This window comes from Buceros rhinoceros, unplaced genomic scaffold, assembly GCF_000710305.1.
Source record: "Buceros rhinoceros silvestris isolate BGI_N320 unplaced genomic scaffold, ASM71030v1 scaffold36475, whole genome shotgun sequence".
NCBI classification, from domain to species: Eukaryota; Metazoa; Chordata; class Aves; order Bucerotiformes; family Bucerotidae; genus Buceros; species Buceros rhinoceros.
Window position 1 is genome coordinate 6,376 of NW_010415252.1, and position 23,084 is coordinate 29,459.

At 48.7% G+C, this 23,084-nt stretch overlaps 1 protein-coding gene across 1 annotated transcript; it reads left to right on the forward strand.

Moving 5' to 3' along the window:
- The first annotated feature begins 1,155 nt into the window (after positions 1-1,155).
- On the forward strand, positions 1,156-20,637 carry LOC104494517 (glutamate-rich protein 3-like). Its single transcript, XM_010137367.1, has 12 exons — positions 1,156-1,361; positions 1,527-1,620; positions 2,902-3,027; positions 3,578-3,649; positions 5,442-5,570; positions 6,195-6,269; positions 6,771-6,926; positions 8,248-8,466; positions 9,116-9,296; positions 9,912-10,098; positions 11,488-11,562; positions 20,595-20,637. Exons 1-12 carry the CDS (start codon positions 1,156-1,158, stop codon positions 20,635-20,637), a joined length of 1,563 nt encoding a protein of 520 aa, XP_010135669.1.
- The last annotated feature ends 2,447 nt before the right edge of the window (positions 20,638-23,084 follow it).

Genomic DNA, 23,084 nt, shown 5'->3' on the forward strand with positions numbered 1-23,084 from the left:
TCCTGCTGCCTTCTGTCCAAGCTCTTCAGTTGCCTGAGAGTACAGTAGGGTTTTGTTTAGCTCGAGCTAATCGGTCACGTTGGGTAGATCTGATGATTTTTGGAAAAACGTAGGAGCTGTATTTAGAGAGGGGGAAAGGAAGTGATCTGCTCAACACAAGCTGCACTGCAGACAAACTGTTGCTGTGTGGTGACAGCTGGCCAAACCACACTGCAGTAACCTGCTCTCTAACCTGTCAACACCCCCGAGCACCAAATCCTGCCCTGGACAAGCTCTGGGCAAGTGAATTTACAGATGTGATTGTGGGAGAAGCATTCTTGGCTGTTTGTTTAAATAAATATTGTGGGGCCACTGTGGTGTTTGGATAATGGTCCCCAAACCAGACAGGACTGTTCCTAATGCTGCTGTCATGTCACAATCCCAAGCGATTTGTGAGTTCTGCTGGTGTAAAGCAGAACTGGTTTTTGAAACCATCATTTTGTCCATGACCACGTTAGTGGTTGGCCAGGCAACCTTTTGACAGATGGGTTGCTGATTCCCAACTGAGAAAATGGTTCAGAACAGGAGCGAAGACTGAGGAGTGGTTTTTGACATCTGAAGTGGAAGCCACCCCGTTTTCTGTGTGGATGTTCCCAGTGATGAATTTGATAAGCAGTCCCTCTGATGGTGGGAACATTAAAGAAGGGGAAGTACCATAAAAAAGTGGGTGGAAATGTGGGAACTGGAGGAGGCTTTGCCTGGAAACACAGGTAAGTGTTCTCCATCAGAATGAGGATTTGCACCCAAGTTAATGTCGTGTGTGCGAACTTCTAAGCCAGTGAAGTTACTAGGGAAACAGTGACCTGTCTGAAAAATGTTTTGGTGCTGGTGGTTTCTGCTGCCATGAGCGGAGTGAAGAAAGCAGCTCTTGGTGTTAGATACCAGGCAGTAATAGCTGAAAGCTGGCAATGAAGAGCACAGGAAAATTCCTCTCAGTAGGTCAAGTCTCACAAGTGATATGCCTGGAGCTGGAGGCTGGACTAGGTGGCCTCTGGAGGTGGCAGAGGGAAGGGGAGCACGGGGTTTGTGGCAGGGTCGTGGGAGGTGTGTGGGGGCGCAGGAGGTCCGGGATATCTTCACCCCCAGTGATGTGCCTCCGACAAGGGCTGTGGCAGGATGGTCACAGAACTGGGTCTGTGTCTGCCTGACACAGCCAGGAACCCAGCCCCAAGTGTGGTGTGGTGTGACACTGACCTGCTGAAGGTCAGAGACTACCACCTGAGGAGACTGTTAGTGGAGCTGGTGCTGGAGGAGACCTTCGGGGTGGCCTCTGTTGGACCCCATGTCTCGGTGATGTTCCGTGCTGAGCTGCTGGGTCTTACGTAGCAGCCACTTGTTTATAATGGGCAGTTGTCTGACAGAACGCTGGGCATGATTCGTTGTGACAGCATTTTGTGCAGCGGAGTGTGGGGTAAATCTTTATAACTTAAGCTATAATAATTTGGCTGTCAAAGGGATTTTATGCATCCGTGTTGATTTTATTTCAGATTTCTCGCAACCTACAATAGCCTCACAGACAAACACCTGGCCGGATATTTCAGCAATGCCAGGATAAGACGGCATCTTCAGAGATCAGGACTGGTGAGACTGAAAAGTTTCCTTTTCTGACAAAAAGAAAAAAATTCTTTGTTTCCTTTAATATTGCACAAGTCAAACACTGATGGTTCAGGTGGTTTTTGGTCAGAGGTATGTGTAGTCATTGGTAAGAATTGGACCAGCTAGCCAAACACTTGAAATGGTGCTGTGGCAGGTCAAAGGCACATGACCACACTGTGCTCGAGGGCTGTTTGATCACAGCCTCTTGATTAATCACGTTGTATAATCAAAGCGTTTCCTGCTGCACTATTATCTACTGTTGGTCAGGTAGATGTCGCAGGGTCTCGGGGCTGTGGTACAAAGCTGCACTACTGGAGTCAGAGTGACAGAAAGACAGGTTAAACCGAGCTGGGAGCTTTGCTCCGTGCACCAAGAGGGTTTTGAAAACACTCGTGACAGCTGAGGAGTTACCGTGGCTGGCACGCTTCCGGGCATTTTCCATCATAGAGCTTATCTGCGTGAAACTGGGAACAGTGGCCAACACGGCTGGTGGGCTGTGTAAATACTGGAGAGCCTTGGCCGAGCCCTGAGCTCCTGCTCAGCGCTGCAGCTTCGGTGAGTGAGTACATGTGGCACGGTGTTACTGCACAGTAACAGCAATGCGAGACTGTTCGTCAGTCTGCTTGTGTTTCTCATCCAGGCAGAGGACGGCCTTGCAAGGAGAGGTTGTGCTAAGTTCAGAATGTTTTTGTGGTTTTGCTCCTTATTCCTTTTTGTTCATTGGAGTTTGCCTCTGCAAAATCCTTCAGTTTGCAAATATACAGAATCATATTGATTTTCTTAGGTTTTAAATCTAAGCATCTTTGACTCTACTAGTTGTTTAAATAGCTTCAGTGTTATTTTTCAAAAGCCTTTAATGGAAACTGAAGGATTTGGTAAAAGTGAGCGTGCTGAACATTGTTAAAAATGCTCACACACTCCCGGGTGTGACTGTTTAGCACAGGCGGATGCAACCCTTAGGCAGTGGGAAGGCAAGTATTTAATTTCCCTCCACTGACTTGGGCAGTGGCCCATGAAGAGCCTGGCTGAGCCCCCAGATGCCAGGAAACGTGACTACTGCTCCGCTGCACTCTTCATTTGGATGATGGCTCCGCAGAGTCAAAGAAACGACAGTTCTGTGCTGGGGAGGAGAGTTCCAGCCCAGTGGCAGAAGCAGAGGTGGTATCTAATGGGGAAGAGAAGCAGTCTTCCTGGGAAATTGCACTCTGTTTAAAAACACACTTTATTCTGCCGCTTTTTGAGTTACATTATGTTTATTTATGGCAGATCTCCAGAAGCGGAAGAATAATATCTGAGAAAGAATATCGGCTAAACGCTATGAGGAGGGATCACCAAAGATATGTGCAGGAGTGTCTGGCTCGCGCCATATTCCATAAGGTCCTGGACATGGAGGTACGCATTTTCTGGTGACGTGTAAGCCTGTCCAGACACTCCCTGCTGACAGCCAGTGGCTGTTGGCTCGTACCAAGCTGGTTTCTGTAGCTGTGCCCTCATGCTCCCCTGAAGGACTCTCTCCTGCTGGAAAAAGGACCATCTTTGTGCTTGGTGTCCCCCACATGATACCTCTGCTGGCCTCTGGGTGCTAAACCATTCTGTCATGAGAGCGTGCACTGTCCCGGCTGCCCACGGTTCTTCAGCAGTCTGCAGATTATGGGGGGATGTTCATGAGGCTGGTTTGCTTAAAAAGATCCAAATCAAACCAAATTGTTTGGACATAGTTAGATATCTTATCTGAGTGCAAAATCTGGGCATGTTTCTGTTAGGTATCAAGAATAGAGCTGGTCCCTCCAACTGTACAGTAGTTTTGGAGTAGGGCTCAGTGAGGGTGATCACTAGGTAGAAGGCCAGTGAGAGGCAGGACAGAACAGAAGCGGGTGTGCTTGCATTCAGTGACATCTCGTAATGTCCATTAGTGAAAATTCTCTTTCTCTTACATCGATAGCGTCGTCATCAGCTGGAAATAAGAAGGAAACTTGAAAATGCTGAGAAGAAGGAGAGGGTGCAGAGAATCAAGGTAAGGGCTGAGTGCCACTGAGGGTGGATGAGACCTGACAGTTGTGCCCTGAGTTAACCAACAGCCACGAGTCAGACCGGGGATTCACTGAGCCAAGTGTTCTGTCTCTGATGTTTGTGGAAAAGGTGAAAGAAACAGGCAAGTGGAGGATGCTCCTGCCCCAGGTTACATCTTTTTCTTCCTCTGCCCAGCAGTTCAGGAACTTGCATTCATGCACCTAATTCCTTTTCAATGTATTTACTAGTTTGGTTCTGCGGTGTCCTTGGTTGTGGACTTTAAACTGAGCAGTATGAAATGGTGCTTTGGGTATTTCTGCACAGTAGTTACTCTATCTGCTGTCTGATAATTCTGTTTGACGCTCCATTGTTCTTGTTATGAAGACAGGTAATAACAGTTCTCCTTCTCCAAGGCATTTGTGGCTTTACATACCTTTTGCGTGTTCCTCCTCTGATTTCCAAGCTGATGACCCTCAGTCTGTTGAATATTTCATACAGGAACCATTCCAGGCTTCTCATTACTGTCGCCGTTTTTTTTACCTTTTCTAGTTCTACTATTTCTGTTTTGAAATGGGGAACCAGAATGGGATGAATAATTCAAGATAACGCATTGCAGTTCTTCTCCCAGTAATTCTAGACACTGTCTGCTTTGACTGCTGCTGAGCACGGGGCTCACGTTTTCAGTCATTTGCTTCTTCACATGGTATTTAGCAGAACCAGCATGTCAGCAATGAAAAGAGGTTTGAGAAGTCTTCGTTTTGGTGTCCTGTAGGCAAAGCTTGATCCTGTAGTTGTTAGTCGTGGAAATCCCACAGAAGTCGATGCTTCTTCTCCCCATGAAGTCACTTGGGGTCATATGGGACAAGTAGTTCTCATTTTGGCTGAAATGTTCTCAACATCTTATTTCTGCATTAGGTGCCCGCATACATCGAGAAGAATGCACTGGGAAGCTAGCTGCTGCTTTGAGCAGTTGAAAAACAATGTAAAGTCTTTCTAATGTTAAATAATACATTTATTATTGAGCAGTTCCTTGGGTAAATAAAGGAGGAGGTTTTCATGAAAAGCACTGATCCCTACGGTAACTGCGAAGGCATTGTTCACTGGCTGAGCCCCTGCGGGAGAAAGTCACTGCAGCAGAAGCAGCGACTAAGGACCCTGTCAAGGGGTTCTGGACTGGGATAGTTTTAGAACGTACACCTGAACTGCTTCCTTCAGTAAGAGCTGTAAGGGAGACGCCTGCAGATATGTGATCTCTGTCTTTGCTGTGATGACACACAGGGACACAGAAACCTTGCAGGGATTCGCAATGTAATTTAATTCTCACCTCACGCATTCGGTTAATTTGGCAGAGCAGCTGATCTAAAAAGAAAGGAGAAAGACAGATGTCTGAGCAAGAGAGGATGAGAGGCAGAGCTATCCATTTCCCCAAGGGCAGTCAGCCCAACATGGAGCTTTCGAGAAGAAAACATAGGGAAGGGCAGCAGTCCCAGCAAGGAAGTGGCAGACATGCTCAAATTTCAAAAAAGGAGGCCTTCACCAAAGCAAGAATTGGGAGATACGTAGAAACAGGCAGATTCTGGGGGGATCAGCAGCTCGGGAGGGCTTCAGGGAGATGAATCAGAGGTGGAACAAGTCTTCTCCCTTGTCCCTCTCTCATTCTCCTTGTGGTTTCCTTTCCATCCTTAACCAGGTGTTCATCGGGTCTAGGCAAGCTGGGCATCGTAGCTGTCCAATGAAAGACAGTCAGAAGGCAAGCCTAAATGTTATGTCAGAGACCTAAATTTCTGTTCTTCTAGGTGGGGCACTACAAAAGAACAGTGGAAGGTGCCAGCCCTATGCGCTCCCCGCATCCACCACTTGGCCCAAGAATTCATTCCGGGCTCCATCCGTTAGTGGCTGGAGAAGCAGCTGGTCGCTCCGAATGGGTGAGTTTCACCATGTGGTCCATGTGCGGCAGTGTGAGCACACAGAGCTGAAAGTGCCAGCAGTATCCGTGGCATCTGTGCTCCGTCTAGAGTGCTCACTGCCCTGGGTGTTCCGGATAAGGTGCTCATCCTTCATGCTGCTGGCAGGACGGTGCCATTAAAGAGAGATCTCCAGAGGACCACGTTGCAGGAATGGCGCAGCAGAACCTAGAAGCCAGCCTTGCTTAGTGATAAATCTGCTTGAACCTTTCCCTTTTGTCTGCCTCGTCACCCCAGGTCAGGCTGCTATCAGTACATTGAGTGTTGGCAATGAAAACAGTGGCTGTGGGCCAGGTTACACATGGTGTAACATCCCGAACACAGTGGAGGTCTCGTAGGAACAGAGCTGAAGGGGTGCAGTAAGGCTAAAGCCTATTCCAGAAGGCTGGGCTTCGGAGCTCTGGCTCAGAAGCCCCTTGCCCTGTTAACAGGCAGAGAAGGAACAGTAATACAATGGAGTACCAGGCTAAGGTCAAAGGTTACATATATAGTTCAGTTGTAAGTGGTTCTCCGTTTCAATAATGGTGATTGGTGCAGACCAAGGAGAGACTTCCAGTCCCAAATGACCTTCTTCTCTCCACACAGAGGGCACCTGGACCTGTAGTTGATTATAACCCTTTTCATCAACCCCGATCCAAGGAGCGTGCCTGTTCTAAGATGGTGAGTTAACTCAGTTAAACAGGTTTTTTTCAGGCTTTAACATTTTACCTTGGTGTTCTGATGGATATGCAAGAAAAAGGTGCAATTAAAAAGTTAGAAAAATATTGAGCATTGAACAAAACCAGGCATGGGTTTGTTGTGCATCCTCCATGTCCAGGAGCTGAAGTCACCAAACAGCACGCTGCTGTGGTGGCTGCGAGTGCATCACGTTTGCTTCAAGGCTGCACCATGAAGAGACAGTAGCAAACCCTGTATTGATGGCCAAAAGCTGTTTGGGCTGCTCCTGGTTTTGGATGCCCAGTTAGAGATGCCAGAAGGGGTCTGGCTCTTCGGAGGCAGGCTAGAAAATGTCACTTCTTGAACATGCCTGAGAATCACTCTTCACTTCAAATACCTTCATCAGTGCTATTGTTTTGTTGTTGGTTTTTTCCTTTGTGATGCCACTCTGTGCTGGAAACTATACACTGAGGCTTTGTGACTGTTTCATTTTTCCTTTTCCAGACTTTCTGGCGACCAAGTACAGCTCCAGGGAATATACAACACCCGTTTCGTCTCCAGCCCCTGCGCAGCAATGCTGCAGTGGGGTCTGTCCCAAAGACTTCCAGCTCCAAACAGAAGTGCCACGGACTCGAACATGAGCAGCAGTTGGCCAGTGGGGTGAGGCTGTATTTCATTCTGAAAATAAACAGATTTTAGGGACAGCTTTGTGCTACTGCTTTGGTACTGCAGCTCCCAGAAGTGCATAGTGCAGGGAACATGCTTTCCGAAGGGATATCAGCTTTTATTTAAACTCTTCTTTTTAACCTCCCCTTAATTTTCAAGACACTGGCTCACTGGTCTAATGCCCAGGTCTTGATGACAGCCAGGACAAAAGTGGTGACTTTTCTTTTACAATGTAGAATTTCTCTGCAAGCAAAATTTCTCCCTCTACCTAGATTTTCTGTTACGTAGAGGAGGCAGCCACCCAATTAACATCAATAACTCAGGATATTTTCACACACTCTTGCAAGTTTCCATCTGCATCTACAGCTGCAAAGAGCAAAAATCTTCCTTTTCTGTTGCCATTCCTTCTACTAAGTCGCAGTAGAGGGTTCAGAGAATGAGGGCGTTTTGGAGTAGCCAAACATGGTTTAGATGAGATTTGGACTTGGCTTCTTTTCTAGAGAAACATTCTGTAATTGGCTTTGTTAGTAGTCCCGTGGGACTGGAGGGTTTTGGAATGGGATGTGACCTGCTACCACCGGCTGGCAGACGCTGTATGAGTAGCTTCACCCTGCTGCGCTTTTGCTCTGTGTTGCGATGGTCACAATCCTTTCTCCAAGATTTTGCTGACACTATCTATGTCTACTCAAATCATGGGTGATTTAAATGATTTCCTTAATGCTCACTGCTGACAGAACAGCTGAATCCATTATAGATTCTGAAAAGGTAACGCAGAGCTCGCATCCCGAGCACGCAATATTTGCAGTTTGTTCTCTAGAGTTGTCTTGCCTTTCAGTACCCCAGTCCTCTGCATTTCATGCTGGAGGAGGACTAAACCTCCACTACAAATGGGAAAGAAGTGTTCTGAACCACATCTGGTGTAATTGACGCCCAATGTGATGTTACTGTTGGAAGGTTCTGGCTGCTTTGGACTGTTTGCCAGCTGAGAGAAGGCAACAGCGCTGTGGGGGGTGCTGTGTTCTGCTGTGGTCAGAACTCTGCATGGTTACAAGCAGTGCATGGGTTACAGTGTGGTATGTATTTCTGAGGGTGACGTTTTCAAGCAATCTGCTTGTTGCTTTGCAAATTAAAAGAAAAGAGTTTTAGCACAGAAATGTTTTCATCAACAGAATTGCAAGCACTGAGTTAAGGGGTTGTTCTCAAAGTATTGCGTGTCACCAAATGTAAAAAGCAACCAAACTGTGGCTGGTTCAATGTGCTTGTGCTGGTTCAATTGTTGCATAACCTGGTTAACCTGGTTAAAATGTCTTTACAGGGGGAGAGAAGTGGGTTAAAACTTACGAATCCAACGGAATATGTGACTGGCAGATCCCCGTATCAACTGCCCGTCATTAGCAGTGATGTGGTACCAGTGCCACCTCCCCCGCTGCAGAAGGGAAACAGGAGCCTAAACGTGGTGAGAAATGGGGTGCTCCAAGGGAGACGGTTTCGTCCCACCACAGCACCGAATGACGCAGAGCAACTTCTAACAAAGGTGTGTTATCTCTGCCTCCTGCTCCATTCACTCGAGCAGCATTCCCTTCTCACCGCTCTGTGTGCCTGGTGCCGAGGATGCATGTACCTGGGTGGCAGAAAGACTCAACGAAGTTTGAAAGAAAGAAAATTGGTAACACATAACTGCCACCTATCTCTCTATATTCCAAAACATTTGGGATTTTGGGGGATTTTTTTTTTTCTCCCCCCATCAGCTGGGGGGAGAAAAGGTGCTTGAACCAAAAATCCGTAGGAACTCTTATTAAAGCCTCCCATTGTAGTCAGTCTGATCCTGCCCGACTGTATCTAGTGCCAGAACTTCAGAAGGATGTATGAAACTTCATCTGTTACACCATACCTGCAGCCTGTTCGACTGCTGTAAAGGAGCCTGTCGGAACCCAGGGCTGGGAGGGACGATATGGGTCACTAAAGACGGTCTCTGCCATACCGGGCAATTCAACGCAATGGATTTTCAGTTCAAATGTTTTTCTGCCCTCTGCCCGCTACAAAACACTTGGCAATTGAAGCAGCTCAAGGCCTGTCTTAAAAGGCTGGAAGCCTCAAGTGTAGGCTGCGCGCCCATGATCTCTGTGTTCACCTCTCATTAGGGCTGCAAGCTGAATGCACTGTTTGTGTATTTCCTGCTGCAGAATTCTGGAGCATTCCCTAAGCCCTCGTTACGCACCAACGCCTTTGTGACCATGGTCTTTCTGGGAAAAAGTGTGCATTTATCTCACGATGATGCTGAGTACAGGGATGAAATCAAAGTCTACCAGCAGCACTGTGGAGGAGAAAACCTTTGTGTCTTCAAAGGCAAGCTGTTGGAGGGAGGTAAGGATAAAGAGCGAGTTCATACTGATTCTTGCAAAATCTTTTTTTTTGGCTAAAATGTTGATGTGATTGATATAAAAAGGATTTCAGCTGAGCTCAGTCAAGGTATGTGCACCCAGGGATTTTTATACCATCTGCCTCCACATTAAATCTGGGTCTGCTGTTTTGTCATTGAAGTTGAGGTTACAGTGACTCTCGCAAGTTATGAAAGAAGGAATTTAGAGAACTAGTTTAACCAAATGCTGTAGCTTAGATTAATTTTGCACAAAGGTGTATGATGAGTACAGTAAAGGTAGCAGGGAACTGTGGGTTAAGGGAGAACAACCCAGTCCCCCCCCGGCATATAACTGGGCAGCAGGCTCAGTGCCCTTAAGGCCTGGATGCAGGGTAGCCTGAACCAGCATCTTTCAGCTGCTCAGTGTTCGGTGAGTACTAGTGTATGGTCCGGAGCCTGGCTGCACCCTGCACAGGGCAGCACCGAGGAACACGTGCATTCCACCACAGGAGCTCTGAGGGGCTGCTTTGCTTGGGATGCAGAGGAGATACAACACCTGCAAGAGGCTGACAGCAGAGCCGAACCTTTTCCGTTGAACCCGTTCCTTTCTGTGGTTACAGAGACCTTCCAGTTCGTCTCGAAGAGGCACCATGGTTTCCCGTTCAGCCTCACCTTTTTTCTCAACGGGATGCAAGTGGACAGGCTGAGCTGTTGCTGTGAGTACAAACATCAGAAGCGTTCCAGGCTGGGAGGCAGACACAGATACTTCAGCTTTCTCAGTGTGGAGGGAGCATCTCCTTGCTACAGGTATGAAGGCAAATACACTTTACTCACAAGGACTTAGCAGCCCAGTTTTCAGAGCGATTATAACTTTTTCCCTCTTTTTTCACCTTTCTGGCACCCACAGCTCTGCGGAAGAACCTGGTCTGTTTCTCAGCACCCCTTGAAATGTGCAGAATTATCTTATCCCTCTGGGTCCCACATCCGAAGATACTATCAAAGAGTCTTGAATTCGGGCAAAAGTCAGTGGTGTGAGCAACAGCTCGAGGTTCATCCAGAAGCTTTAATTTTAATAAAATCCTCCTTTTCCGGCATGACTTAACAATCACACAAAAGGAGGATTTTATTAAAGTTAAAGCTCCACAGAGCTGTACGCTGTTTTTCCTGGTAAAGACTGAATTCAAAGAAAAAAAATTCTACTTTATTGTAGTATTGTTTTTTTCTACTCCAGTCTAACCTTGAACAGGATTTATGTAAATGTATTAATTGGTATGTTCAAAGTAGAAAAAGCGTCTGAATTCAGAATGGGTATGTGGCTACAGAGAAATGCCCAAATCTCGGTTTCTGTGTGATTTCTGGAAAGGCTTGAAGTGAATTCTCTGAATTAATATAATCTCCAGAAATTGGTAATTTCTTCCCGTGTCACCCCACTTTCTGGCCCCCTTCCCCTCTTTCTTAATGATGTCTGTGTTCTGACTCTTTTCTGTTCAGCCAACCTCATCTGGTGACTAGAAACTATCTCCATTAACCAGATTCTTCCCATAAATGACAACTCTTTTCACGTCTCTTGCAGGTCAAATGCAATTGTATTTGATTTCTGCTCTATGACACCACACCTGCACATTAAACACCCGCTCTGCTTCTCAGCCAAGGTCTCTGCTGGGTTAAGGCTTTGGTTCACTAAGGCGGTGCTGCAGTGATTTCTGCACTCATGCTGTGATCCTTGCACCAACAGTTTTCTGCTGGCCTGGGCCAAGCATTTCTGTACAGTAGAAGTGCTCCAATATCTCAGAGGTCTGATTAAAAATAATTAAAATAATTAAAAGATAGGACTCTTCTCAGAAATTGTGATGTGTAGAAAAAAATTTCTAGCCTGCATGGCTGTAGGGTATTTTAGAGTCGTCTGTAAACAGCTGTGAGTGGAATTACAGTCATGCCTTCCATCAAAAAGCAGTTTTGGGGCAGGAGAAGATCGTAAGACATAGTTGTCTGTGAAGAAAATACAGTTTTCCAGAGAGACTTGTGATTAGCTGAAGTGAAGTTCCAGTTTCAGGTTCATCCTCTGCTTGCAGATTTGAGTCCGTGTCCTGGTTTCACCACTGATGATGAGTTGAAGAGCTCACCGTGTCTGCTGCCCTTCCACCGTTCTCAGAAAGAAAAACGTGATGCTTTCCAATTCTCCTTGTGATTTTACAGGTGCATTATCGCAATGGGTCTGGACAAAAAGCCATCCCCTCCCAAGAGAAAGATGGAGGAGGACCATGAGGAAAGGTGTGAGGGTTCCTGGGGAGATGGAGCATGCAGTCAGCCAAGTCAAAGCAGTGCTGAGCAGAAGCCGAGAAAAGGTTCACTGGTAGTCATTTTACCATGTCAGGCAGCAAGTGCCGAAACTGCTGAGGACAAAATGGAGACTGGAGAGGAGTACAGAAAAGAAGAAAGGAAAAAACTGTCTGATCATGGGAGTGAAGATAGTCAGGAAGACACCAGTAAAAATGGTACAGTATTCCAAAGCACGAGCAGGAGATGAAAAATGGGAGAGGGTGATTCTGGAGAAGGTATGGGATTGTGGGCCTCCAGCTTCACCTGGCCATCATCTCTTAGGACACCTCATGTGTGAGAAATGTGGTGATGCCTGTGTCTGCATGGTAAAATTAGTGAGGCTCCTTTTGGCGAAGCAACAGGGGCAGAAGGTTTTTGAAGCGCCAAGAAGGTGAGTAAGGAAGGTCTGAGAGGCTGAAACAGGAGCCTGGGGTAGAGGGGATGGCAGGAGGAAAGTGGGGCAGAGTGAACAGACAGCAGTGAAGAATGGCAGCAGGTGGAGGACAAGTTGAGTGGGTGTGTGCAGAAAGACAGCGAGTCTGAGGTGAGTCCCTGAGGACATCAGCAGCAGGTGAATGAGAGAAGATGGTGGCTGTGGGGTCGGGAGGTGGAAAAGCCTGCTGCTGCCTGATTTGAGGTGGATGGGGTGGGGAGGAGCGATGGACTGTGGCAGGCAAATATATTATTTGTGGTATAACAATGACATGTGGCAGCTCCCAGTGCTTGCGCAGAACATACCATTTCCCCAGGGCCACCAAAGGCCAGTCCCTGTGGCCATCAGGCTGCTCACACCCCTGCAAAGAGGCAGGTGTGAGCTCAGCCTATGCCTTCACTCTCTCATCGTAAAGTCTTTTTCCAAGCAAGTCAAATTTAGTAAAGGATTTTAATTCCTGCTTCCTATTCCTATTTTTACGTTCCTAATTGTGCAGTGCTACTGCTCAGCTTCTTCGATAGTCCCTGTGGATGTGTGTTTGGGATTCATCAAGCCTCTTCCTTTGGAGGTGGCACCTTTCTGACAGTTACCTAAGGAGGCCTCACTTCCAACACTGCTGTTGGAATCTCAATTGATTTTTCATACAGAAGATAAATCTCCTTATTCCCTTCATTCCCCTTCTCTGGGTAATTGTTTATTTGCCTAATTGGTTCTGCGCCACATGCTCTCCATTTCTGTCCCTGGCATCCTGTCACTTTGGTGCTTTAACAGCACTGACGGAAGGAAAAGGAGGTGAGCAGTGAAATCTGAAAGGTGGCAAGTCAAGGCCATGAGGGACAGCTGGTGTGTCAGCAGCGATAGCTCTCTGTCACAGCCCAGGCCTGCCACCTCTCTGCTGCCTGCACGGTGAGCTAGTGGTAGCGGTGGAATTACTGGATTTAAATGGGAGTCACTGGCATCACTCACCTGTAGACCTGAGCAGAGTCATCTGTCACACGTCACAAAGTGTCAGGCCGGTAGCCAGGGGTGAACCCCAGACCACGTTGATGTACTGACGGTAATTCTGCCGTAAGCTGTGTTTGTGCTGGATTTCACCCGGGGCCCGCAGGAGCATGTTAGAACAGTGCGATACCGGAACGTTCTTCTGCAGCACCCCTTGGCTGGGTTGAATTCATTAACTTCATTTGTAAGCCACTTGTTTGCTAATTAGCCAGGTCAATCCACATTCATCTTGCTTTGTGCTACAGTGGGTTGCCTTTCTCCAGCTTTCTCTGTTGCTTGTATTGTGTTTTCATCGCAACGTTTTTCTCCTGTAACACAAGACTGTCTGGCATTTCATTTCTGAGTTTGCCCAGCTCTTAATTTTTCCGGTCCTTTCAGTGGTTAATGATTCTGTTTGGTTTGTTTTCAATGTATTAATCACACTAGATGCACTATTCAGTAGCACTACTGCATGTTTTCTCCTCTATCTATGAAGATGATGCTTTTTTGTGATAATGTGCTCTTATGGTTCCTCTCTGTGGTTTTAGCTTCTCTCATGGCTTTAAAAAGGCTGAGCAAAGGTAAAGGGAGGTTAGTAAGTTAACCCCTGTCTGAATAAAAAGAGCTTTATTAGTTGTGAGTCCTGTTTCTCATCTCACAGTATCATTCTGTATTATAGAGTATGATGAAGATTTTGAAGCAGATGAAGAAGTTAATGAAGAGGGACAAACTGGTGATCAAAGGAAAGCAGTGTCAAAGTCATCTTCAGATGACAAAACCCATAATTTAAACTATGAAAAGGGGAGTAAAACCTCGTCACAGGAGGCACTGCAGGCCCCTGACAGTGAGAAAGAGGGAAGTGATGGATGTTCTGACAGTGACTCTGAGGATGATAAACCAGGTTAGTTTTTTTCATAATGAGTCTTAGAGAAGTCAACTCGATGCATGTTTTATGTTGTGTGCCAGTCCAGCCCGTGGGTTGAGTCCGCGCAGGAAAGCCCGTGCAGTTCTTGCCGAACTGGTAAAAGGGAGCTGTTCTATCTGTTACTGGCTCTACCCTCCGTCACTGAAACACAACCACAGCCACCAGCCGGGTGAGCATGTGCCAGCGCGCAGAAGACTCTGCTGCACTGTTCGGTTGCAGGAATGGAGACGGAGCCCATCAGCAAATTGCCCTAGATACCTGGGCAGATCAGCACGTAGTGTCAGTGGTCGCTGACATCCGGGAAGCTCTGACCACTGAGCCCCGCTCAGGATACGCACTTGTATCAGAGGAGTCACAGGACACCTGACACAGCACCTTGTGTTTCAGAAGTGCTGTCTTGAATGGTCCTGATAACTTCAACCCCAGCTTTGTCCTCGCTCCCACATAGAATATTCTGAATCAGACATCACTAAAGAGCATGTTAGACAGACCTAGGCATTCAGATCCTTGCGGACCAGAAGTCTGTGAATAAATTGGGAAGAATCCTTGATGAGTCCATAGTACAGATCCACAGAGGAATAAGGGGCATAGAGGCTGCAGGAAGATGGGGGCTTCAGGAAGCAATAGTGAGGCACAGCTTGGCTCCTGCAGCTCTGAGAAGAGCTGGTCAGAGACAGGCCCTGGGTCCAAATTCTACCTCTGCCCTTTGGCCATCAGCGGGTGCCCAGGCTACCTACAGGAAAAGGGCAAGAACACCGTGCTGCTTCCCAGGGGAAGCCGTCACCACCTGGTGTCAAGAGTGGGCCCTTGTCCTTAGTAGGCCTAACCGTATTTTTCTTCCTGGAGTTTGACTCACCTGTTTTTGAAGCCCTGTGAGCCTTGGACACCGGCAGTGCTGGGTAGCAGTGAGCTCTAGTGTTCATCTACATGGGACATGAATAATTACTGGGTTTTTTGTTTCTCAAATTTTCCATTTATGAACTTCATATGATGGTCCCTGTACGTTTTTTTTAAGGGAGACAGTGAACTTCATCTCCAGTTCAAATTCAGTGATTTACACGTGGTTTGGAGGTCGTTGTCACATTCACTGAGATAACAAGAGTGCACCGAAGGACTGTTGCTAGGGTTGAAGTCTTTTATCAAATGGAGCTCAAGAAACTATTCTAAAACCTGAGTCATGTGTAGAGGTGCTTTTGGAGGTGTATTTTCGTGTGATTGATGGAGCTAATCTGGTTCATTTCCATTGTCAGGAAAAAAATATGTTAACTGGGTTTGTTCTTAACACTTTGATAACACTTTGAACATCTGGGCGATGTTCTGTTACGCTTACTGGAATTTCGTCATGGCATGATTCAGAGATTGGTGTCTGATGAGTGCCTGCCCCTTTGTGCAGGGCCAACGAGTGCAGATGTTTTAGTGACAAATACTAAAACAAAATTATGGTTTTTATTTCTAGATGGGAGCCCTGCACACTCTCTCTCATCCATCAGCACCCAGTACAGCAGTGAGGACGATTCTCGTGTTGGAACGATGAAAGAGGACGTTCAGTGCAAGGCGAACACAGCAGGTGTACACTGTGGAAATGAGAACAGGGAGAAAAAACTGCCCAGAATGAAGGAAAATCAGGAAACTTCTGCACTGGAAAAGAATGGAATAGATGAGGCAGAAAGGGCAAAACCAGAAGATCTAATGGCAAGGGAAGATACTGGAATTTTTCATGAAAGTATACTGAAAATACAGCATCACAGTCCTGAAGATAAAGGCGAAGTCAAACAGGCTGTGCCAGTAGAAATTACTGTAGGGGAAGATGAGGAGGTGAATGCAAGTACCAGCAGGGAAGATGGGGAGGAAGTTCTTCCAATTCCTTTGGAAAGCGGCATGATGGAAGCAGAGGATGACAATGAGGAGCCTCCTCTGAACACCAAAGGAGGTGGTGAGTGCAGTTCCTCTGCATAGCTGTAAGCACATTTGCCGTCACACCGAGTCACGGTGCAGCCTGGGGAGTGCAGGTGTGGGACTGGTGTCAAGCTACTCGAGTACTCTGTGCTCTGGAGCTACATCGCCACCAGAACGCAACCTCGGTTTGCCGTTTCTTTTCTAGTGCTTCCAGTGCAAGGATTTGGCTACTGTTTTTTACTCCAGTAGCTGGGTTTCACATACTATGCGATGATTACAAAATCCAGACGTGATTTATACCGATAGGAGAACCTGTGTGCCAGACTGGGGGGCTCTGTTTATCATGTTGAAACACTAGATTCAAAAAGGGCACCAAAAGTTACCATGTGAACGTGGTGCAGCAGATGAGCACCCAAGCTATGTCAGTTGATGTGCAGTTGTGCTGCTGTCGTGGGTTAGTTGGTGAGGAGCACATCAGCGAGCTGTGTGACACCTCGTTTTTACTGTTAACCAAATGGGCATCTCACAGCTTCTGCCTTACCTTTATGGATGACAGGCAGTTAGTCAAAGGCTGGACACGAGCGGGGCTGTGCGTTGTTATCCCTGGGGAATGGGAGGGAACGTAAGCCCTTGTTTCGCCATGGCATCCGGGGGACGGGGAAGTGTCTCGGTTGCCGTTAAAGCAGGTGGCAGAAAAGAATAGTCGTCTGCACTGGTGCTGGCGTAAAAGAGAGCCACAGCCCGTGGTGGACGGAGTTTCCAGCTGTCTTTCTGTGTGCTGGATTCGCAGTAGAATGTAGAGTGCTTTATCCTTTAACAGGAGGTTTTGGCTCTGTTTCAATTTTTTCCTGTTCGCTGCAGCGCACCTATGTGAGTAGCCGTGTGTGGAATAAACAGTGTGAATGCTGGTGCGAAATGCCTTGCAGGTTGCTGCTGGGTCACTCTGCTGTCTTGTGCAGGGCTTTTGCTTTGTTACCCATTCAGAATCGGGACAGTAAAGACAGAAATGCACTATTCACTGAATAATGCTGAAGTCTGGAAAGGTGTTTGCTTCTGGAACCCTTGTCTTCACTTGAATGAAAGAAACTTCAGTTTAAGCACCTTCACCCCTTGGCTCAAATGCGTTGAGTGGGGACTACGGAGGAAGAAAGAGCTTTGAGAACCTGGAGGACAGAACATTCCGCTATAGTACAAAACCAAGGAAGGATCAGGGGAATGTGCCAAGCTCGTGATCTGGTACTGAGGTAGCCTGAGACATCAGCATGAATTGCTGTGTGCTGACCCTCAGGGCTGAACAGCAATCCTCTGTCCCATACAGAGAGATCGTCCGAAAGTGATGTAGGCAACAGCCTTTACTGCTTAGTCAAGTCCAGCATCATCTCTGCTGCCAGGAGACTGCCTGAGGTGGTGCAGATCAGGGAAGGGCAAGAAAAATCTTTGAATCATAAAAGCTACAGATAGAAACAGCGTCCTAAATGGCATACAGATTTTACCCTGCCTGTGTGGGGTTGTCTAGGTGAATTTTATGGCTAATAAAGAGCTGCCAATTCTTTGCCAGCTGTAGAACAATCAAAGAAAAAGATAATACCCTTTTTGAGCTATGAGTGTGCTAAGTGTCGTGGGGTAACAGAGGTCATCTGAGAGACTTAGCTTCCTCTAGGCACTTAGCACACTTGCTGCCGTGACAAAGATTCTAATTACAAAATTTAAGGACATCTATAGCCTTAACAGAAATGCCACATGGTTACAACTCCCACTACTCGCATCCTCCAATAGGTTAAAAGCCTCCATAGACACCTGGAGCCCTTCACTGTGGCTGCAGAATTCATTCTCAGTCTGTTCTTGGGCATCCCTGTTTTTCCTCATGAGCTTCTCTGTAGGGCTGGTCATTCTCCTCAGGCTGGTCATTCTCCTCAGCCGCCCAGCCTGCGTTTACGTGAGGCTGATTGGCATCAGTTTGGTTTGGCCCTGATGAGACCAATCACATTCTGCTCATGACAGGCTTTCTCATAACCAGCGCTGTCACTATCAGTGCAGAACTAATGTATGGGGGAAAATTGTGTATGCTGAGGAAGCGTAAGGTGCAAGATGCTCCTCTGGCTTTGCTCAGTTACAGTCTGAGTCTGGGAAAATCACAACCGGTGGTGTGACAGGATCTGTCACAAGTACGGGAATACCTGGGACGGGCTCTTGCTGCGCACGTTCCGGTCTTGCTGTGCTCTTTGTGACAAGGAGATATTGCTGATCCCACAGGAGAGAATTGCTGTGAGCAGCCTTGTCACCCTTCCCCGGGCTCTGGGTTTTGATAGACTGTCAGAGCCCGTGCGTCAAATGTGTTGCAAACAGTATACTGCGAAGAATGGGACCTGCCAGTGGGTCAGACTTCAGGCCAGCATGAAATCTGTGCACCTAGCAAAGCGCTTGGTATTTCAGCAAGTTGAGGAACGTGCTGCCTGTTCCTCTGCGTGAGGTAGCTGAGGCACGTCGATGTCCTGGAGTGGGGAGCTGAAATGCCAGAATGATTGGAGCTGGCTGCTCGGACACCTTTGTCAGGATCTTGGGTCCCAGGATGAACCTCAGCAGTGCTCTCCTGGGACCTTCCCTGCTCAGCTTTCATGGTTTCATCTTGCAGAGCAGATCTTAGTGCTTAGGTGAAGCGTGACAGCAAGGAGTGAAGCCATCGCTGCCCTTTGGCACCTGTGGCACAGGCAAAAAGATGTCCATGCCGAGCAAGTGCCTTTTGTACTGCAGTCTGGAATGGTCTTTAAAAAATGTTCTCCCATTTCTGTTCAGAGTTGTGCAGTGTGCTGATGGGGAGGGAAGGATGGGAGTAAGCATCAAGTAGAAGGAACTACAGGAGGAAGAGGAAGGAAAAATAAAAAGAAAAGAGAAAAAAAGAAGAAAAAGAACATATACAAGGGTGAGTAGGAAGACAAAACCAGCAGTGTAGAAAAAACCAGCCTCATGGGTAAAAGGCAAGAGAGCATAGGGCGTGTGTTGGCAAGAGAGAGGCAGGGCTTTGGGAGAAGAGTGCAAGGTTGTGGCAGGGAGGCCAGTGTGCAGTCACCACCGCTCCCACTGCTGGACCTTGCAGTGCCCTGGCTGACTCTGTGGCAGCAGGCAGATCAGATCCCGTGCACACATCTACACCGATATACAAACCAGTCTCCTCAGAACTGACAGCGTGATTCTAAAATTGCTGTAGGGAACATTCTGCCACGTGTAAGTACATGTGACTTCAGTGAGTGACACCCAGAAGTGACAGTGATAGAGGACCTGTGCAAAAGCTGTGAGACAGGACAGTGTTTCTGAGGGTTAAGTGGGCAGTTTGGATGAAACCAGTGGCCAAGTCTTATTTTTAAGTGCCTTATTTTTAATGCAGCTGAGCTCCTGGTAGCTTCAGAAGTGCCCGACGGATCAGACCGAGGCAGGCCTCTCATGGTAGTCTGAGGGTGGCCAGACAAGATGCTGCTCACAAACAGGAGAGGCTCTCTTTCTGAATTGCGCTCGTGCCATAGCTCTCCTGCACTCCGATCTCATGTACAATAGCTGTTAAAAAAAAAAATGCCTGCCCAGTCCCTTTGTGCCCCTTTGTGGATGTGGTGTCTGTGAGCCTGTCTGGTCTGGTTTTGAATCTGCTGATCCTGCCAGCCCCTCTGGCTCCTGCCGCAGCAGGGTCACTGCTGCTGTCCTGTTCACTCACGCCCCGAACTGTGGGCACCTTTACTACACGCTGTGCTGCAGAGCAGCCCGAAGGCAGCCCGTCCCTCAGTGTGGGAGCTCTAGCTTCTTACTCATGGCGCCTTACTTTTATTGTCAGAGACGTGGAAACAAGGTGTTTCCATACTGTGTAACGCTCTTTGTCTGTGCTGTGCATCGTGATTTAGCCAGAAACAAGCTGGCTGGTTTCTTGTGGCAGTTGTTTCCAGTCTCTGTGGTGTTGTAACAGAAGGCCAAGTCAGGATCCAGATCCCTTGTTCTTGCTGGCTGCAACCCTGCCCCTCTACTCAGACGAAATACTTTGTCTAAACGCAATGCCACAAGCGCCTGGTTGTGGGAAGATGGTTGGTGAAGATACTGAGAAGGGTCCTTGTTCTCACTGAACCTTGATGTAGAACTTGCCTGTAGATGTCTGGAAACTGAAACCTGGAACAAATGTCTCTGCAGCACTTCACTGTGTGGGTGAAGCTGACCAGTGTACTGCTGCCTGTCACCTACAGCTGTGAGATCTAGAAATGTGGTGAACGTCTCCTTTACGAGCTGAAAGTTATGCTTGACGTAGGCGTGTCAAGCAGTTGACTGAGTTACTCCCTTTCAAAGGCCTGATAGTTCCGAGCTGCAGAGGAGCAGTCTGGAACATCTGAGCAGTGGAACCATCCCAGCAGCCACAGGAGTTAACCAAGTCTCACAGTAACAATCGTAATGGGATCAAAGCGGGCAGCTGTCCCCGAGGTGTGCCCGAGGTCTGGGGTATCTCGTGGACAAGGCTCCCTGGCCACGGAGCCGTTCGGCAGAGAAACCAAGGGCGAGACCGGGCTTCATGCTGTCAGTCCGTACCAGCAGCAAACTGGCCAGCTCTTCTGTGAGAGTCCACGCCAATAGCTGCGGTGGAAAAGGCAAGGTACAGGAAACGGATGGAAGCTGAGGGGAGGAGTCTGGGCTGCTGGAGGGAAGAGCTCTCAGAGGAGATCCAAAGGGATCAGGCTGTGTGCAACTACTGCTCGTGCAGACACTCTTTGGTGTTGCTAGCTGGAAAGCCATTCTCGTCATCATCTCCCCAGCTGTAAAGTGAAAACGGAACTGCCGGCACAACCTGAGCAATAGTGTCACCTGTGTGACTTGACCACCGGGAACTGTCATAGTAGTTGTGTTTACTGGGCAGAAAGTGCTCCACCAGTTATTGACCCATGAGCACAGGCCTTCAGCCACTGGCGTTTGGGCAACGGAGGAATCCGCAGAACTGGGAGCTTAGCACAGAGTTATGATTACTGCTTTGTAGAAGTGTTCACAGAACAATAACAATTGTAGGTCTATAAAATGATGCTGTTGCTTGTATGTTGAACCCCCCTCAGACTGTTACTGTGAAGCTTACAGCAAATTCCTACCTGACCCCGAGCTATGGCCAGGCAGGGGAGGGAGGACAGGACTGTCTGAGCTAAGGGCTGGTCATGGATCAATATTTTTTCTTCAGCTGGTTGTGCCAGATGCCAGACAGGCCGCACTGGAAAGGCAGTCGGAGCACAGGGGTGTGGTGAGAACAGCACAGTGAGTTTTCCCCGCGTCACCATGCTGATGTCCCCTCTTTGCTTGGGAGAGAGAGTATCTTTAATAATAACCTGTAAAACAGCCTCCGTGCTAACACGGTTCTCAATAAAACTAATGTTGTGATTATTTCTTCATAGCGCCAGATGGAGCTTTCTTGGCAGAAGGAACAAGAACCCTTGACGTGCAGAAGGCAGCAGAACAAGTGGTATTAGAAGGGCAGATGGTAGGGGAGAGACAAGCACTTGAGAAGGAAGATGTTGTGGCTGAGGGAGGAGATGCTTCCACCAAAGGCACAGCAGAAGAGATGTCACGGGTGGGAGGTTTGCTGCCCAAGGAAGACAGACTGGCTGTGCTGCCGGTGGAGGGTCAGCTCTTGGTGGAGGACTCTGCCCCTGCGGAGAGCACCATGGCAGAAGAAGATCTCAAAGGAAAGGGGGCAGGGGAGGCAATGGAGTCTGGCGCAGCAGTGGCACCTGGGGAGCAGGAGGTTCTGATGGGGGGGACCGAGAGAGAGGCCACACTGGGAGAGCAGGCACCTGGGGGAGAGGAGCTGGGAAGGGAGGCAGACAGAGCTGTGTCCAAGGGGGAGGAGGTGAGGGGGGAGGTGTCGAAGGGAGAAGAGGCTGGGGAAGAAGCTGGGGGAGAGACAGGGCCTCTGGTTAAGGAGGTGGTGGGTGAGACGGTGTCTGAGGCAGAGGAGGCTGTGGAGGAGGGAGGTTTTGCAGGGAAGATTGTTGGGGCGATTGCTGTATCTGAGGCAGAGGAGGCTGTGGAGGATGCCAACCTGGCAGGAGAAGGGATTGCTGGGGGAGCTGGACCTGAAGGAGAAGAGGGTGTAGAGGAAGCTGTTTCTGAAGGGGGGGAGGCTGTGGAGAAGCCTGGGGCAACCCTGGAAACTTCTGGGATTCCGAACGTTTGCACAGCAGAAGCGATGCATGGAGAAGACTTTGTAAAGCCAAATGAATTTTCCCAGGTGAACGCATCAGGGGAAGAGCAGATGGAGGTGGGAAGAGCTGCCTCAGAAGCAGCAACATCTGAGACTGGCAAGGCAACAGAGGCGGAGGGGAGCTCTCTCCTGAGAGCGGGAGCGGTGGAGGAGTCTGTGGAGTCTGGCAAGGGTCCTGTGTTGCAAGTAGCACCTGGCTTGGAGGCACTGGTGGATGCTGGAGAGGATCCCATGAGTGAGGGGTCATCTCAGTTGGAGGAAAACACAACAGTGGAGGAGGAGGAGGACTCAACAGAAGCACTTCTGAATGGAAACCCATCTCTAGGCAGCAAAGCAAAGGCAGGGAGTGCAATGGAAGAAAAACCTGACGGAGAGGTGATGGGAGTATCTGCAGATGTATCCAGAGCCGAGTCAGCAGGTGGAGGGGAGGTCACGGGTGGAGCAGCAGGGCCAAGGTTGCTGGCAGCCGGGATAGAGGGGTGGCAGGAGTGTGCTGCAGAGAGGGGGAAGGAGAGGCCTCCTGGAGAGGGGTTGGTGGATGGAGCACGTCCCCCTGCCCAGGGGCTGTGTGTGAGCGAGGTAGGGGTGGTGGCTGTGGCTGTGCTGGGCGGCCAGGCAGGGCCAGGGGCTCTGGCTGTGGGAGTGGCGGGAGAGCCAGCGCTGCTGGGGGCTGAGGGCCAGGGTGAGGCGGAGTGGGGCACAGCATGTCTCGTGTCCATGCGGCATGGAGAACTGGGTGGAATGATGTCCCTTGGGGAGAGGCCGATGGCAGAAACCTCTCTGAGCGTCCCTGAGCATGGGGATGGGGGAGTGGAGCCGATGGGGAGAGGGTCTGCAGGAGGCGAGGGGCTGGCAGCTCCTGGAACGGGGGCGCTGTGGGGCAAGGATGGGCCGCAGTGGGGGACCGAGCAGGCAGGAGGGCCGGCTGGGGGGGGACAGGCACAGGCAGGAGTGCAGGCTGAGGGGGAACAGCCAGGCCCCTGTGAAGACACGAGAGAGAGAGGAATAGCAGGTGTCTTGGAGAGTAC

What these genes read in the sequence shown, in the direction of transcription:
- LOC104494517 (XM_010137367.1), top strand. Translation starts at nt 1,156, where the DNA reads ATGGTCACAGAACTGGGTCTGTGTCTGCCTGACACAGCCAGGAACCCA. An exon ending in AGAGGGTGCAGAGAATCAAG is followed by an intron (nt 3,650 to 5,441) that starts GTAAGGGCTGAG and finishes CTGTTCTTCTAG; the next exon opens with GTGGGGCACTACAAAAGAAC. An exon ending in AGCAGCAGTTGGCCAGTGGG is followed by an intron (nt 6,927 to 8,247) that starts GTGAGGCTGTAT and finishes ATGTCTTTACAG; the next exon opens with GGGGAGAGAAGTGGGTTAAA.